Source organism: Oncorhynchus nerka, linkage group LG16 (genome assembly GCF_034236695.1).
Source record: "Oncorhynchus nerka isolate Pitt River linkage group LG16, Oner_Uvic_2.0, whole genome shotgun sequence".
Lineage (NCBI taxonomy): Eukaryota > Metazoa > Chordata > Actinopteri > Salmoniformes > Salmonidae > Oncorhynchus > Oncorhynchus nerka.
In genome coordinates this window covers 14,886,942-14,905,405 of record NC_088411.1, presented here as the reverse complement: position 1 = coordinate 14,905,405, position 18,464 = coordinate 14,886,942, and the positions used below count along the sequence as shown (strand labels likewise).

General features: G+C 46.5%; 1 protein-coding gene across 1 annotated transcript in view; it reads right to left on the bottom strand.

The window, feature by feature from the left end:
• LOC115144568 (glutamate receptor ionotropic, NMDA 2C-like) overlaps nt 1-18,464 on the bottom strand; it is a 95,677-nt gene that overhangs the window by 16,538 nt on the left and 60,675 nt on the right. The window contains exons 11-12 of the mRNA XM_065002300.1: nt 18,145-18,270; nt 13,116-13,345 (exon numbers count right to left, since the gene is read on the bottom strand). Of these exons, the coding sequence (XP_064858372.1) occupies nt 13,116-13,345; nt 18,145-18,270 (356 nt within the window). The remainder of the gene's footprint in view (nt 1-13,115; nt 13,346-18,144; nt 18,271-18,464) is intronic.

The window sequence follows — 18,464 nt, the reverse complement described above, 5'->3', positions numbered from 1 at the left end:
TGAGGATACAGAATCAATAGACAATTTATTTTGGTATTGCCCTCAGGTAGCCTGTTGCTGGTTTCAGGTTCAGGAATGGCTGAAAATGCATAGCATTGATCTAAAATTAATGCTAGAAATAGTACTGTTGGGAGATCTGGAGAGACCAGGTCAGTCAATTACTAATATACTAATACTCTTAGTAAAAGTATTTATCTTCAACACGCAGTCTGTAGTTTCTATTTGATTAGATAGATTGAAATTGTACGTTAAACATCATAGCATAGTTGAAAGATATGTGTTGCGTAGAGACACGAAGTGGGTGGCCAGCAGAGATAGATGGGATGGGCTGAGGGAAGCTGAGGGTTGGTATGTGGAATAGGGTCAAGTGGGAGTGGAGTTGCTGTGTGAGAGAGAGAATGATAAAGAGAAAGGAAATCAAGTCCAAATAAAACATAATAAAAGTACATTTGAATGACACTAAGTGGCAGTGTTTTTACAACTAATGCCAGTTTGCCTGAGTCTGATGCCGTGCAGGTGTTTGTAGATATATACACAGACTCTAATTCAAATGAACGCATACAAGAACACACACATACATGTAATAGTGCCAGACATGCACACAAACATATACAGTTGGCATTGCTGTTATGATTTCAGTTGTCCTTGATGTCCTTTGTATTTTAATGTATTTTAATGTATTTTAATGTATTTTAATTTATTTATTGCATTGTTGTTTGCTGTTTTAGTCTGTCTTTTCCTTTTTTCTCATTAGTTAATTCTCTTGCTTGTTGGTGCATTGAGGGGTTCTTGAGGGTGGGGAATGGAATTAATTGTATTTTTAATTTTTATTCTTCCGGGGGGCTGAGGGGGGCTGGGGGGAGGCTGAGGGGGGTTCTCGAATGGTTGAGCGACAGCTATTGGGGAAACTGAAATATAATGTATATCGCTATCAAGCACACGCACCCTCACACATAAGGATGGCTCTGTTGCGGAAAGACTGATACATGTTTGATGCTGTATTGTCTGTCCTTCATGTTCTAATACTTTAATGTTACCCCTTCCTTGTGCTTTTTGTAATAAATAATTTTATAAAATTAAAAAATTAAATCAGAGATGGGAATTATTTCTATTACACGTATTTCAAATATGTATTTTAATCACACTATATATACAAAAGTATGTTGACACCCCTTCAAATTAGTGGATTTGGCTACTTGAGCCACATCTGTTGCTGACAGGAGTATAAAATCAAGCACACAGCCATGAAATCTCCATAGACAAACATTGGCAGTAGAATGGCCTTAATGTCATAGGATGCCACCTTTCCAACAAGTCAGTTTGTCAATTTTTTGCCCTGCTAGAGTTTCCCTGGTCAAATGTAAGTGCTGCTTTTGTAAAATGGAAACATCTAGGAGCAACAATGGCTGAACCACGTAGCTCACCGAACAGGACCGCTGAAGCGCATAGTGCGTAAAAATATCTGTCCTCGGTTGCAACACTCACTACCAAAGCGAGGTCCATACAGAAATGGTTTGTCGAACTTGACTGGCCTGCACGAAGCCCTGACCTCAACTCCATCTAACACCTTTGGGATAAACTGGAACGGCGACTGCGAGCCAGGCCTAATCGCCCAACATCAGTGCCGACCTCACGAATGCTTGTGGCTAAATGGATGCAAGTTCCCGCAGCAATGTTTCAACATCTAGTAGAAAGTCTTCCAGATGAGTGGAGGCTGTTACAGCAGCAAAGGGGGACCAGCTCCATATTAATGCCCATGATTTTGGAATGAGATGTTTGACGAGCAGATACCACATACTTTTGGTCATATAGTGTACTTCTGAAAATGTTGTATTTTGTATTACACTGGTCTGAACAACACTCCAATGTGGTATTTCAGAGCCCTTGACCTTTTCCACATTTTGTTACATTACAACCTTATTCTGATATTGATTAAATCGTTTTTTTCTTCATCAATCTACACACAATACCCCATAATGACAAAGTAAAAACAGGTTTGTGTATTAAAAAACGTAAGCGCAATGTTCAGGGCCATATAATTTGTCCATTGTACAGTACACAGCCTACAATGCACTGTACTACAGTATCCATTCTCAGACTTTCTCCTTCCCACCTTCAACAACCTGTTTGCTCTCTGAACTGGCTTATATTGGTTGTGTCGCATCATTTGAAACAGGTTAAATCTATATTGAGTGGTTGTGTTCAATCAATGACATATGTTCTCTATTTGTATTTGGTTGTTGCCACTTGTGTTAACCAGTATGGATGACATGTCCATTAGAATGCAGAATGTGTTTTGAGAATGAGAATGTGTTTAGAGTTTTGCTGAAAAGTCTATGTGCGATCTGCAAATTGTGTTTTACCATGTGAAATGGTTTCAGGTATTGACAACAGACTGCATAATTAGCTAAATGAGTCCAGGCAACTGAGAACTTTGTTCAGCCAATGGGTTTTAGTGTTTTAGCAATTGAGAAAAACTGTAACAGTACTGACTGCTAAATAGATTTTGACTGGTTGCAGGCCAATGGTGACTTTAAAACAGTTACAGAGTTTAATGGCTGTGATAGGAGAAAACTGAGGATGGATCAACAACATTGTAGTTACTCCACAATACTATCCTAATTGACAGAATGAAAAGAACAAAGCCTGTATGGAATAAATGTATTCCAAAACATGAATCCTGTTTGCAACAAGGCACTAAAGTAATACTGCAAAAAATATGGCTAAGCAATTAACTTTTTGTCCTGAATAGAACATTTTATGTTTGGGGCAAATCCAATACAATACATTACTGAGTACCACTCTCCATATTTCCAAGCATAGTGGTGGCTGCATCATGTTATGGGTATGCTTGATTCTAACATGTATTGACTCAGGGGGTTGAATACTTATTTAATCAAAATATATTTGTGTTTTTGTTTTCATGATTTGTTTTACAAATGCTCAAATTTTTCTTCCACTTTGACATTAGAGTATTTTGTGTAGACTGTTGACAGAAAAAGACAAATCCATTTTAATCCCACTTAGTAATAAAATGTGTAATAAGTCAAGGGTGTGAATACTTTCTGAAGGCACAGTACATGTATTTCAATTAAATACAGTACTTTGAAAAAGTATATTATATTTTATTTTGATACATTGGTCTTTAGGATATTTTGTAGTTGTATTTTGTAGTTTGTAATTTATGCCCATCCCTGGCTATGATCCACCGGGTCAGATCAGAAGACTGGAAGCATGGCTTAGTAGGGGCATGGCTTTAGGCAAGTTATTTTTGGCCACCCATGAGTGTAAATGTCATCCCAGATCATCTGGTCTGTTGTATTGTCAAAATATTGTAAGGTTGAGTACTGACACTTTTGTATTTTAATAAGGCTTTCAAAGTGTATGAGTGCCTTAAATGCTGGGAAGGGTACCACTTTGATATAATGTCATTCATTAAGCAACATTTTAATTTGCAGTGTACAAATTTAACATGATGAACAGGAATGACATTTACTCTCACGGGTGGCCTAAAATAACTATCTGAAAGCCACACTCTCAATAGGCTATTACATTTACATTTAAGTCATTTAGCAGACGCTCTTATCCAGAGCGACTTACAAATTGGTGCTTTCACCTTATGACATCCAGTGGAACAGCCACTTTACAATAGTGCATCTAAGTCTTTTAAGGGGGGTGAGAAGGATTACTTTATCCTATCCTAGGTATTCCTTAAAGAGGTGGGGTTTCAGGTGTCTCCGGAAGGTGGTGATTGACTCCGCTGTCCTGGCGTCGTGAGGGAGTTTGTTCCACCATTGGGGGGCCAGAGCAGCGAACAGTTTTGACTGGGCTGAGCGGGAACTGGACTTCCTCAGTGGTAGGGAGGCGAGCAGGCCAGAGGTGGATGAACGCAGTGCCCTTGTTTGGGTGTAGGACCTGATCAGAGCCTGGAGGTACTGAGGTGCCGTTCCCCTCACAGCTCCGTAGGCAAGCACCATGGTCTTGTAGCGGATGCGAGCTTCAACTGGAAGCCAGTGGAGAGAGCGGAGGAGCGGGGTGACGTGAGAGAACTTGGGAAGGTTGAACACCAGACGGGCTGCGGCGTTCTGGATGAGTTGTAGGGGTTTAATGGCACAGGCAGGGAGCCCAGCCAACAGCGAGTTGCAGTAATCCAGACGGGAGATGACAAGTGCCTGGATTAGGACCTGCGCCGCTTCCTGTGTGAGGCAGGGTCGTACTCTGCGGATGTTGTAGAGCATGAACCTACAGGAACGGGCCACCGCCTTGATGTTAGTTGAGAACGACAGGGTGTTGTCCAGGGTCACGCCAAGGTTCTTAGCGCTCTGGGAGGATGACACGATGGAGTTGTCAACCGTGATGGCGAGATCATGGAACGGGCAGTCCTTCCCCGGGAGGAAGAGCAGCTCCAAACTGCCGAGGTTCAGCTTGAGGTGGTGATCCGTCATCCACACTGATATGTCTGCCAGACATGCAGAGATGCGATTCGCCACCTGGTCATCAGAGGGGGGAAAGGAGAAGATTAATTGTGTGTCGTCTGCATAGCAATGATAGGAGAGACCATGTGAGGTTATGACAGAGCCAAGTGACTTGGTGTATAGCGAGAATAGGAGAGGGCCTAGAACAGAGCCCTGGGGGACACCAGTGGTGAGAGCGCGTGGTGAGGAGACAGATTCTCGCCACGCCACCTGGTAGGAGCGACCTGTCAGGTAGGACGCAATCCAAGCATGGGCCGCGCCGGAGATGCCCAACTCGGAGAGGGTGGAGAGGAGGATCTGATGGTTCACAGTATCGAAGGCAGCCGATAGGTCTAGAAGGATGAGAGCAGAGGAGAGAGAGTTAGCTTTAGCAGTGCGGAGTGCCTCCGTGATACAGAGAAGAGCAGTCTCAGTTGAATGACTAGTCTTGAAACCTGACTGATTTGGATCAAGAAGGTCATTCTGAGAGAGATAGCGGGAGAGCTGGCCAAGGACGGCACGTTCAAGAGTTTTGGAGAGAAAAGAAAGAAGGGATACTGGTCTGTAGTTGTTGACATCGGAGGGATCGAGTGTAGGTTTTTTCAGAAGGGGTGCAACTCTCGCTCTCTTGAAGACGGGAGGGACGTAGCCAGCGGTCAGGGATGAGTTGATAAGCGAGGTGAGGTAAGGGAGAAGGTCACCGGAAATGGTCTGGAGAAGAGAGGAGGGGATAGGGTCAAGCGGGCAGGTTGTTGGGCGGCCGGCCGTCACAAGACGCGAGATGTCATCTGGAGAGAGAGGGGAGAAAGAGGTCAGAGCACAGGGTAGGGCAGTGTGAGCAGAACCAGCGGTGTCGTTTGACTTAGCAAACGAGGATCGGATGTCGTCGACCTTCTTTTCAAAATGGTTGACGAAGTCATCTGCAGAGAGGGAGGAGGGGGGGGGGGGAGGAGGATTCAGGAGGGAGGAGAAGGTGGCAAAGAGCTTCCTAGGGTTAGAGGCAGATGCTTGGAATTTAGAGTGGTAGAAAGTGGCTTTAGCAGCAGAGACAGGAGGAGGAAAATGTAGAGAGGAGGGAGTGAAAGGATGCCAGGTCCGCAGGGATGCGAGTTTTCCTCCATTTCCGCTCGGCTGCCCGGAGCCCTGTTCTGTGAGCTCGCAATGAGTCGTCGAGCCACGGAGCGGGAGGGGAGGACCGAGCCGGCCTGGAGGATAGGGGACATAGAGAGTCAAAGGATGCAGAAAGGGAGGAGAGGAGGGTTGAGGAGGCAGAATCAGGAGATAGGTTGGAGAAGGTTTGAGCAGAGGGAAGAGATGATAGGATGGAAGAGGAGAGAGTAGCGGGGGAGAGAGAGCGAAGGTTGGGACGGCGCGATACCATCCGAGTAGGGGCAGTGTGGGAAGTGTTGGATGAGAGCGAGAGGGAAAAGGATACAAGGTAGTGGTCGGAGACTTGGAGGGGAGTTGCAATGAGGTTAGTGGAAGAACAGCATCTAGTAAAGATGAGGTCGAGCGTATTGCCTGCCTTGTGAGTAGGGGGGAAGGTGAGAGGGTGAGGTCAAAAGAGGAGAGGAGTGGAAAGAAGGAGGCAGAGAGGAATGAGTCAAAGGTAGACGTGGGGAGGTTAAAGTCGCCCAGAACTGTGAGAGGTGAGCCGTCCTCAGGAAAGGAGCTTATCAAGGCATCAAGCTCATTGATGAACTCTCCGGGGAACCTGGAGGGCGATAAATGATAAGGATGTTAAGCTTGAAAGGGCTGGTAACTGTGACAGCATGGAATTCAAAGGAGGCGATAGACAGATGGGTAAGGGGAGAAAGAGAGAATGACCACTTGGGAGAGATGAGGATCCCGGTGCCACCACCCCGCTGACCAGAAGCTCTCGGGGTGTGCGAGAACACGTGGGCGGACGAAGAGAGAGCAGTAGGAGTAGCAGTGTTATCTGTGGTGATCCATGTTTCCGTCAGTGCCAAGAAGTCGAGGGACTGGAGGGAGGCATAGGCTGAGATGAACTCTGCCTTGTTGGCCGCAGATCGGCAGCTCCAGAGGCTACCGGAGACCTGGAACTCCACGTGGGTCGTGCGCGCTGGGACCACCAGATTAGGGTGGCCGCGGCCACGCGGTGTGGAGCGTTTGTATGGTCTGTGCAGAGAGGAGAGAACAGGGATAGACAGACACATAGTTGACAGGCTAGAGAAGAGGCTACGCTAATGCAAAGGAGATTGGAATGACAAGTGGACTACACGTCTCGAATGTTCAGAATGTTAAGCTTACGTAGCAAGAATCTAATTGACTAAAATGATTAAAATGATACAGTACTGCTGAGGTAGGCTAGCTGGCAGTGGCTGCTGTTGACTTTGTAGGCTAGCTGGCAGTGGCTGCGTTGTTGACACTACACTAATCAAGTCGTTCCGTTGAGTGTGATAGTTTCAACAGTGCTGCTATTCGGGGGCTAGCTGGCTAGCTAGCAGTGTTGATTACGTTACGTTGCGTTAAAAGAACGACAATAGCTGGCTAGCTAACCTAGAAGCCTTTGAATTACCCAAACATGGGTCATTTTTTACTTTCATGCTGTGTCTTAAAGTCTTATAACTATCATTTTATTGTCCTAATATAAAATGAATAACATCTTCATTCAAAGACTTTCACACAGGGGTACCAATTCCAATATTTGGAAATGCATAGGTTCTTGATGAACTCATACTGTTATGTACACCTCTTTAAAGCTACACAACTATCAGCTCAAAATTGTAATGCAATGACAATACCACAGACAAAACAAACCTGACTGACATTTACACTCATGGGTGGCCAAAAATAGCTATCTGAAAGCCACACCCCTACTTAGCCACACCTCCAGTCTTCTGTGACTGTCTTCTGTGATCTTCACCTCTCCCTCTAGTGGTGTGGGGGCTGTGCTTTGGCAAAGTGGGTGGGGTTATATCCTTCCTGTTTGGCCCTGTCCGGGGGTGTCCTCGGATGGGGCCACAGTGTCTCCTGACCCCTCCTGTCTCAGCCTCCAGTATTTATGCTGCATTAGTTTATGTGTCGGGGGGCTAGGGTCAGTTTGTTATATCTGGAGTACTTCTCCTGTCCTATTCGGTGTCCTGTGTGAATCTAAGTGTGCGTTCTCTAATTCTCTCCTTCTCTCTTTCTTTCTCTCTCTCGGAGGACCTGAGCCCTAGGACCATGCCCCAGGACTACCTGACATGATGACTCCTTGCTGTCCCCAGTCCACCTGGCCATGCTGCTGCTCCAGTTTCAACTGGCCTGGGCCCTAGGACCATGTCCCAGGACTACCTGACATGATGACTCCTTGCAGTCCCCAGTCCACCTGGCCATGCTGCTGCTCCAGTTTCAACTGTTCTGCCTTACTATTATTCAACCATGCTGGTCATTTATGAACATTTGAACATCTTGGCCACGTTCTGTTATAATCTCCACCCGGCACAGCCAGAAGAGGACTGGCCACCCCACATATGCTCTCTCTAATTCTCTCTTTCTTTCTCTCTCTCTCGGAGGACCTGAGCCCTAGGACCGTGCCCCAGGACTACCTGACATGATGACTCCTTGCTGTCCCCAGTCCACCTGACTGTGCTGCTGCTCCAGTTTCAACTGTTCTGCCTTATTATTATTCGACCATGCTGGTCATTTATGAACATTTTAACATCTTGGTCATGTTCTGTTATAATCTCTACCCGGCACAGCCAGAAGAGGACTGGCCACCCCACATAGCCTGGTTCCTCTCTAGGTTTCTTCCTAGGTTTTGGCCTTTCTAGGGAGTTTTTCCTAGCCACCGTGCTTTTACACCTGCATTGTTTGCTGTTTGGGGTTTTAGGCTGGGTTTCTGTACAGCACTTTGAGATATCAGCTGATGTACGAAGGGCTATATAAATAAATTTGATTTGATTTGATTTGATTTGATTCTGATCTGGCCTGCTGGGTCATTGCCAGGGATGGGAATAAATTACAAATTACAATTACAAAATACGGAAAGACCAATGTATCAAAATAAAAAAATATAAAATACCGTTGCAAGAATTGCATTGAATTAAAAGCCATGTATTTTGTATTTTAAAATACAAAACTAAATTTGCAAGTAGCCAGCCGATCAGCAACAATATCCTGTGTGGTTGTGGAAACGTCTTACTTGCTTTGACTGTGATATGTTGTTGTTTGTCTACCTTAGCTGCATGCACTCTGGATAATTCTAAATGACCGAAAGCTTGTTAGAATAACTCAGCATGCTTTCCAATTGTTTATTTTTACATATACATTTATATTTAGTTCATTTAGCAGATGCTATTATCACACCATAGCACCATCTGTCACGCCCTGGTCTAAGTATTTTGTGTTTTCTTCATGTATTGGGTCAGGCCAGGGTGTGGCATAGAGTTTTTGTATTGTGGTGTGTTTTGTCTTGGGATTTTGGAATGTGTGTATAGTGGGATTGTAGCTTAGTGGGGTGTTCTAGGAGAGTCTATGGCTGTTTGAAGTGGTTCTCAATCAGAGGCAGGTGTTTACCGTTGTCTCTGATTGGGAACCATATTTAGGCAGCCATATTCTTTGGTTGTATTGTGGGTGATTGTCCTGTGTGTCTTGATGTCCTGGTTAGAGGTTAGTAGACACTTGTATAGGCTGTTTTCGGTTTTCGTTTTGTAGTGTTAGTGTTTTGTTGTGTGTTACGTTTGTTTATTAAAGATGAATCACAATAGACACGCTGCAGTTTGGTCCGAATCTCCTTCACCATTAGAAAGCCGTTACAGAATCACCCACCACAGGACCAAGCAGCGTGTCAACAGGCAGGAGCCACAGGAGAAGCAACAGAGGCAGCAGCAGCTACAGTGGGAGAGATTGCACTACCTGGAGAAATGGACATGGGAGGAGGTACTGGACGGTAAAGGACCCTGGGATCAGCCTGGAGATTATTGTTGCCCCAAAGCCGAGCTGGAGGCAGCAAAAGCAGAGAGGCGGCATTATGAGGAACTAGCACAGCAGAGCGGATGGAAGCCTGAGAGTCAGCCCAAAAAATTTATTGGGGGGGGGCTCACAGGGAGTATGGCTACGCTAGGTAGGAGACCTACGCTAACTTCCTGTGGTTACCGGGGGGCTAGAGAGACCGGGCAGGCACCTTGTTATGCAGTGGTGCGCACGGTGTCCCCAGTGCGGGTGCATAGCCCGGTGCGGTATATTCCAGCTCCTGGTATCGGCCGGGCTAGAGTGGGCATCGAGCCAGGTAAGGTTGGGCAGGCTCGGTGCTCAAGAGCTCCAGTGCGCCTGCACGATCCAGTCTATCCAGTACCACCTCCACACCCCAGCCCTCCGGTAGCAGCTCCCCGCACCAGGCTTCCTGTGCGTGTCCTCGGTTCATTACCACCAGTGCCAGCACCACGCATCAGGCCTACAGTGTGTCTCGCCTGTCCGGCGCCGCTCCCGCCGTCCGAGCGCTGCCCCTCCCGCCTCCCGCCTGTCCGGCGCCGCTGCCGGGAGCCTCCCGCCGGAGCGCTCCGCCTGTCCGGCGCCGCTGCCGGAGCCTCCCGCCTGTCCGGCGCCGCTGCCGGAGCCTCCCGCCTGTCCGCGCTGCCGGAGCCTCCCGCCTGTCCGGCGCCGCTGCCGGAGCCTCCCGCCTGTCCGGCGCCGCTGCCGGCGCCGCTGCGTCCCGCCTGTCCGGCGCTGTCCCGCCTGTCCGAGCTGCCGGAGCGTCCCGCCTGTCCGGCGCTCATGCCAGAGGCGCCAGAGCCCCTCATTCCAGAGGCACCAGTACTCCTCTGTTCAGCGCAGCCAGAGCTGTCAGCCTGCATGAAGCATCCAGAGCTGTCAGTCTGCCCAGCGCCGTCTGAGCTGTCAGTCTGCCCAGCGCCGTCTGAGCTACCCGTCTGCCCAGCGCCGTCTGAGCCACCCGTCTGCCCAGCGCCGTCTGAGCCACCCGTCTGCCCAGCGCCGCCAGTGCTGCCAGTCTGCCCAGCGCCGCCAGTGCCGCCAGTCTGCCCAGCGCCGCCTGAGCTGCCAGTCTGCCCAGCACCGCCAGTCTGCCCAGCACCGCCAGTCTGCCCAGCGCCGCCAGTGCTCCCAGTCTGCCCAGCGCCGCCAGTCTGCCCAGCGTCGCCAGTCTGCCCAGCGTCGCCAGTCTGCCCAGCGTCGCCAGTCTGCCCAGCGCCGCCAGTCTGCCCAGCGCCGTCTGAGCCACCCGTCTACCCAGCGCCGCCAGTGCCGCCAGTCTGCCCAGCGCCGCCTGAGCTACCAGTCTGCCCAGCGCCGCCAGTCTGCCCAGCGCCACCAGTGCCGCCAGTCTGCCAGGATCAGTTAGATCCTCCATTCAGCCAGGATCCGCCAGTGTGCAAGGATCCGCCAGTCAGCAAGGATCCGCCAGAAGTGCCAGTCAGCCAGGATCTGCCAGATCCGCTAGTCAGCCAGGATCCGCCAGTCAGCCAGGATCTGCCAGATCCGCTAGTCAGCCAGGATCCGCCAGTCAGCCAGGATCTGCCACATCCGCTAGTCAGCCAGGATACGCCAGTCAGCCAGGATCTGCCAGTCAGCCAGGATCTGCCAGATCCGCTAGTCAGCCAGGATCCGCAAGTCCGTCAGGATCCGCCAGTCAGCCAGGATCTGCCAGATCTGCCAGATCCGCCAGATCTGCCAGGATCCGCCAGTCAGCCAGGATCCGCCAGTCAGCCAGGATCCGCCAGTCAGCCAGGATCCGCCAGTCAGCCAGGATCAGCCAGGATCCGCCAGTCAGCCAGGATCTGTCGGAACCACCAGCCAGCCAGGATCTGGTAGATCCATTAACCTGCCTGAGCTTCCTCTCACTCCCGAGCTTTCTCTCCCGAGCTTTCTCTCACTCCCGAGCTTTCTCTCACTCCCGAGCTTCCTCTCACTCCCGAGCTTCCTCTCACTCCCGAGCTTCCTCTCACTCCCGAGCTTCCCCTCAGTCCCGAGCTGCCTCAGTCCCGAGCTGCCCCTCAGTCCCGATCTGCTCCTCAATCCAGTGGGTTTCTGGGTGAGGACTACTAGGCCATGGTCGGCGGCGAGGGTGGACTATCCAGGGACGCGAGGAGAGGGGACTAAGACATTAATGAGTGGGGTCCACGTCCCGCGCCGGAACCGCCACCATGGACAGACGCCCACCCGGACCCTCCCTATTTGTTTTGAGGTGCGTTCGGGAGTCCGCACCTTAGGGGGGGGGGTTCTGTCACGCCCTGGTCTAAGTATTTTGTGTTTTCTTCATGTATTGGGTCAGGCCAGGGTGTGGCATAGAGTTTTTGTATTGTGGTGTGTTTTGTCTTGGGATTTTGGAATGTGTGTATAGTGGGATTGTAGCTTAGTGGGGTGTTCTAGGAGAGTCTATGGCTGTCTGAAGTGGTTCTCAATCAGAGGCAGGTGTTTACCGTTGTCTCTGATTGGGAACCATATTTAGGCAGCCATATTCTTTGGTTGTATTGTGGGTGATTGTCCTGTGTGTCTTGATGTCCTGGTTAGAGGTTAGTAGACACTTGTATAGGCTGTTTTCGGTTTTCGTTTTGTAGTGTTAGTGTTTTGTTGTGTGTTACGTTTGTTTATTAAAGATGAATCACAATAGACACGCTGCAGTTTGGTCCGACTCTCCTTCGCCATTAGAAAGCCGTTACACCATCAGACTTCTGATACCAATGTTGGGTGAAAGGGTACCACAAAATTGTGAGCCGCTATAAAAAAAAAAGTATTTTGAAATACAGAAATTACAGCTTTCAAGAGTATATTACCTCAAATTATATTGTGTTGTTCAGCCCAGTGTAATACAAAATACACAATACTCAGAAGTAATTGGAATATGTATTTCAAATATATGTAACAGACATACTGCCAATCTGGTCATAGCTCAATAACCCAACTAAGTGCCCCAACTGCTGGGTCAAAAATATCTATTTACCCAGCAATGGATTGTTCACTCAGCATTTTTTTGAGTGTAGTACTTCAACTCAGGGCCGTTTGGCCAAGTCAGGTCAGAGTTGAGAGGATTCAGAGTGCAGGATGGATGAAACCTTTGACAGAACCACACAGAACCCAGACGCCATGAAACTCAATTAAAGTGTAAATAAAAACTCTCCATTATAAGCTGTTAGTATTGACCTTCAGATCCCTGTGAAGATGGATGGACCTCTCTACAATAAGATCCTGTGTGTGTGTGTTCACTGTCTGAAAATAATATAATATTGTCTCAACACATCCCCTGAGGCCCTGGCTTTCTCTCTCTCTCTCTCTGTATCTATTCTCTGTTTATTTGTTTCTCGCTCTCATACTCTGAAGTGAAGTTTGTCGCTTGCCATTTTCCTCTTCTGTGATTACGCTGAGGAATAACGAGCCAAATGACGAAGAGTGTGTGTGTGGTTGTGTGTGTGTGTGTGTGTAAATGCTATGGTCTGACAGGGAGAATCGTTGACAGGACGAGCCCAGAGAGGACAGTTATCAGGATGGATGGATGGATTGATGGATGACTCAGGGATTGATTAGTTGTCCTACCTTCTTGTCAGACAGTCCAGACACAGTGTCTATGTACTGCTCCTGGATGTGTGTGTGTGTAAATGCTATGGTCTGACAGGGAGAATCGTTGACAGGACGAGCCCAGAGAGGACAGTTATCAGGATGGATGGATTGATGGATGACTCAGGGATTGATTAGTTGTCCTACCTTCTTGTCAGACAGTCCAGACACAGTGTCTATGTACTGCTCCTGGATCATGAAGGCAGCCAGGTTGGCAGTGTAGGAGGCCAGGAAGATGACAGCGAAGAAGGCCCACACCAACACCATGATCTTACTGGTTGTGCCTTTAGGGTTCTCAATGGGGACTGAGTTATTGAACACGATGCCCCACAGTAGCCACACTGACTTCCCTATGGTGAAGGTAGGACCTCCGGGCGCTGGGGGGGAAGGAGCAGAGATGGGCAGTATTACATATACACTACCGGTCAAAAGTTTTAGTACACCTACTCATTCAAGGGTTTTTCTTTATTTTTACTATTTTATACATTGTAGAATAATAGTGAAGACATCAAAACTACGAAATAACACATGTGGACTCATGTTGTAACCAAAAAAGTGTTGAACAATCAAAATGTATTTTATATTTGAGATTCTTCAAATAGCCACCCTTTGCCTTGATGATAGCTTTGCACACTATTGGCATTCTCTCAACAAGCTTCACCTGGAATGCTTGTCCAACAGTCTTGAAGGAGTTCCCACATATGCTGAGCACTTGTTGGCTGCTTTTCCTTCACTCTGCTGTCCAAATCATCCCAAACCATCTCAATTTGGTTTAGGTCAGGTGATTGTGGAGGCCAGATCATCTGATGCAGCACTCCATCAATCTCCTTAGTAAAATAGCCCTTACACAGCCTGCAGGTGTGTTTTGGGTCATTGTCCTGTTGAAAAACAAATGATAGTCCCACTAAGCCCAAACCAGATGTGGATGGTGTATCGCTGCAGAATGCTGCGGTAGCCATGCTGGTTAAATGTGCCTGGTCACCAGCCAAGCACCCCCACACCATAACACCTACTCCTCCATGCTTTATGGTGGGAAATACACATGCGGAGATCCTCCGTTCACCCACACCACGTCTCACAAAGACATGGCAGTTGGAACCAAAAATCTCCTATTTGGACCAGACCAAACAACAAATTTCCACTGGTCTAATGTCCATTGCACAGGTTTCTTGGCCCAAGCAAGTCTCTTCTTATTATTGGTGTTCTTTAGTAGTGGTTTCTTTGCAGCAATTCAACCATGAAGGCCTGATTCACACAGTCTCCTCTGAACAGTTGATGTTGAGATGTGTCTGTTACTTGAACTCTGTGAAATATTCATTTGGGCTGCAATTTCTGAGGCTGGTAACTCTAATGAGCGTATCCTCTTCTGCAGAGATAACTCTGGGTCTTCCATTCCTGTGGCGTTCCTCATGAGAGGCAGTTTCATCATAGAGCTTGATGGTTTTTGCGACTGCACTTGAAGAAACTTTCGAAGTTCTTAACATTTTCCATATTGACTGACCTTCATGTCTTAAAATTAAAGTAATGATGGACTGTCATTTCTCTTTGCTTATTAGAGCTGTTCTTGCCATAATATGGACTTGATCTTTTACCAAATATGATTCTTCTGTATACCCCCCTACCCTGTCACAACACAACTTATTGTCTCAAACACATTAAGAAGGAAAGAAATTCCACAAATTAACTTTTAAGAAGGCACACATGTTACTTGAAATGAATTCCAGGTGACTACCTCATGAAGCAGGTTGAGATAATGCCAAGAATGTTCAAAGCTGACATCAAGGCAAATGGTGGCTATTTGAAGAATCTCAAATATAATATATATTTTGATTTGTTTAACAATTTTTGGTTACTACATGATTCCATATGTGTTGTTTAATTGTTTTGATGTTTTCACTATTATTCTACAATGTATAAAATAATTTAAAAAATAAAGAAAAACCCTTGAATGAGTAGGTGTTCTAAAACTTTTGACCGGTAGTGTATTTGAAATACATATTTGAATTATTTCTGAGTATTTTTTGATTTGAATTACACTGGGCTGAACTACACTCCAATGTATTTTGTATTTTAAAAATTCTGTCATTTGTATTTTCAAAATACAAAACACTTTACATTACCATTGAGAGTTAGAGGCGGGGGGATGTTAGGGAGGAGAGGGAGGTGGAGATTAGATGTTTGGTTAATAAACCCAAGGTATCATAACAGCCTCATTAGCAGATGTCCAATTGGATGAATGGATCAATGAAGCTCCCAAGATTCAGTGTTGTTGATGTGTTTCATGAAACATAATCCTTATATGTCCATGTTCCTATACTGTTGATGACAGAATCATGAATTTCCAATTAGCTTATTTCTATAGGCCACTACTAGGCCTTATAGAGAGCTGAAAAGGTCAAACTTATATAGTGTTTCTATTCATAGGTCGTTCCCTAACCCATCACTCTACCCAGCAGCATTAGCGATCCTCTCAGCATTAGCCTAGCCACTGAAAGGTTAGCCATTAGCCTGCCTCCACCTGGTGTGTATCATGTTGTGGAAGACAGCATTAGCCTCTAATTGTGTGTCGTGTTGGGGAACACTGCGCTTGCCGCTAGCCTGCTTCTAGCTGTGTGTCGTGTTGGGGAACACACCCTAAGTCCATCTATCTTGCTCATCTTAGCGGAGCCACATCCATCTCCGTCAGATTAGCCTAGCGACAAACGTTAATTAAACCAGGAAGTGACCTTTCAGACAGTGAGACGAGAGCGAGCTTTGGCATCTCGGCATGCTGGGATTGAATAGCCGTCTTCGTTTTGTGTATGGCTATACCCCACAGTCTCCCGGGGACTCTCTGTAGGACATTCTGTTTCATAACCTGTAAAGCAGGCTACCCCAACAGGTGGCCCGTGGGTCGACTTCCTTCGGTGGGTGATTTTATTTGGCTCCCCAAGTTGTCCGAAATATACAGTACCAGTCAAAACTTTGGACACACCAACTCATTCCAGGTTTTTTCTTTACTATTACTATTTTATACATTGTAGAATAATAGTGAAGACATCACAACTACAAAATAACACATATGGAATCATGAAGTAACCAAAACAGTGTTAAACAAATCAAAATATATTTTATATTTGAGATTCTTCAAAGTAGCCGCACTTTCCCTTGATGAGAGCTTTGTACACGCTTGCCATTCTCTCAACCAGCTTCATGAGAAAGTCACCTGGAATGCATTGTGCCAGTCGGGTATGTTGTGACAAGGTATGGGTGGTATACAGAAGATAGCCCTGTTTGGTAAAAGTCCATATTATGGCAAGAACAGCTTGAGAAATGACAGTCCACCACTACTTTAAGACATGAAGGTCGGCCAATCTGGAACATTTCAAGAACTTTGAAGGTTTCTTCAAGTGCAGTCACAAAAACCATCAAGCCTAATGATGAAACTGGCTCTCATGAGGACCGTCACAGGAAAGGAAGACCCAGACTTACCTCTGCTGCAGAGGATAAGTTCATTAGAGTTACCAGCCTCAGAAATTGTAGCACAAATAAATGCTTCACAAAGTTCAAGTAAAAGACGCATCTCAACATCAACTGTTCAGAAGAGACTGTGTGAATCAGGCCTTCATGGCCAAAGTGCTGCAAATAAACCCCCATTAAAGGACACCAATAAGAAGAAGAGACTTGCCTGGGCCATGAAACATGAGCAATGGACATTAAACTGGTGAAATTCTGTCCTTTGGTCTGATGAGTCCAAATTTTAGATTTTTGGTTGGAACCGCTGTGTCCTTGTGAGACGCAGAGTAAGTGAATTGATGATCTCCGCGTGTGTGGTTCCCACCGTGAAGCATGAGGTGTGATAGTGTGGGGATGCTTTGCTGGTGACACTGTCAGTGAATTATTTATAAATCAAGGCACACTTAACCAGCATGGCGACCACAGCATTCTGCAGAAATACGCCATCCCATTTGGTTTGGTCTTAATGGGTGTTTTTCAACAGGAAAATGACCCAAAACACACCTCCAGAATGTGTATGGGCTATTTTACCAAGGAGATTGATGGAGTGCTGTATCAGATGGCCTGGCCTCGATTGAGATGGTTTGGGATGAGTTGGACAGCAGAGTGAAGGAAGAGCAGCCAACAAGTGCTCAGCATATGTGAGAACTCCTTCAAGACTGGAAAAGCATTCCAGGTGTAGCTGGTTGAGAGAATGCCAAGAGAGTGCAAAGCTGTCATCAAGGCAAAGGGTGGCTACTTTGAAGAATCTCAAATCTAAAATATATTTTGATATGTTTAACAATTTTTGGGGTATTACATGATTCCACATGTGTTATTTCATAGTTTTGATGTCTTGACTTTTAATCTACAATGCAGAAAATAGTACAAATAAATAAAAACCCTTGAATGAATAGGTGTGTCCAACCTTCTGACTGGTTCTGTCTATATACAGTTGAAGTCAGAAGTTTACATGCACCTTAGGCAAATACATTTAAATTCAGTTTTTCAAAATTCCTGACATCCAGATAAAAATTCCCTGTCTTAGGTCAGTTAGGATCACCACTTTATTTTAAGAATGTGAAATGTCAGAATATTAGTAGAGAGAAAGATTTATTTCAGCTTGTATTTCTTTCATCACATTCCCAGCGGGTCAGAAGTTTACATACACTCAAATAGTATTTGGTAGCATTGCTTTTAAAATGTTTAACTTGGGTCAAACGTTTCAGGTACCCTTCCACAAGCTTCCCACAATAAGGTGGGTGAATTTTGGCCCATTCCTCCTGACAGAGTTGGTGTAACTGAGTCAGGTTTGTAGGCCTCCTTGCTCGCACACGCTTTTTCAGTTCTGTCCACAAATTTTCTAGAGGATTAAGATCTTCCAATGTTGTAGCAAAATGGCTTAAGGACAACAAAGTCAGGGTATTAGATTAGCCCTGACCTCAATCCACTAGAAAATTTGTGGCAGAACTGAAAAAGCGTGTGCGAGCAAGGAGGCTTACAAACCTGACTCAGTCACACCAGCTCTGTCAGGAGGAATGGGCCAAAATCCACCCAACTTATTGTGGATAGCTTGTGGAAGGCTACCCAAAACGTTTTACCCAAGTTAAACAATTTAAAGGCAACTGAGTATGAACCTGGGTCTCCTGTGTTAGCCCTCTGAGCTAAATCCAGGCTAGCAGACAGGTTTGTCTCAACTCACCTTTGGCACTGACCAAGCTTCGGTTGTACCCGACAGGACTGAAGTACTCAAACACGAATACAGTCACAGCGACCACGGTCAGGCACATTACAAACATCATCACCCACACCGCTGGGCTATAGGGCTCTAGTGGAGAGGATGAGAGTCAAGGAGGGGAGGGAGGGAGGGCAAAGAGAGAAGGAGAGAGATATCTTTCTTTTCAGGTATTTTGGACTGGCCAATAATGGCTAACAATGTCTTCTGCATAGTCTCTAAAGATGAATTAACGGTAATCATGGGATTCTTAATCCATTCCTTTGGTTATCGTGTTAGCTTTTGTA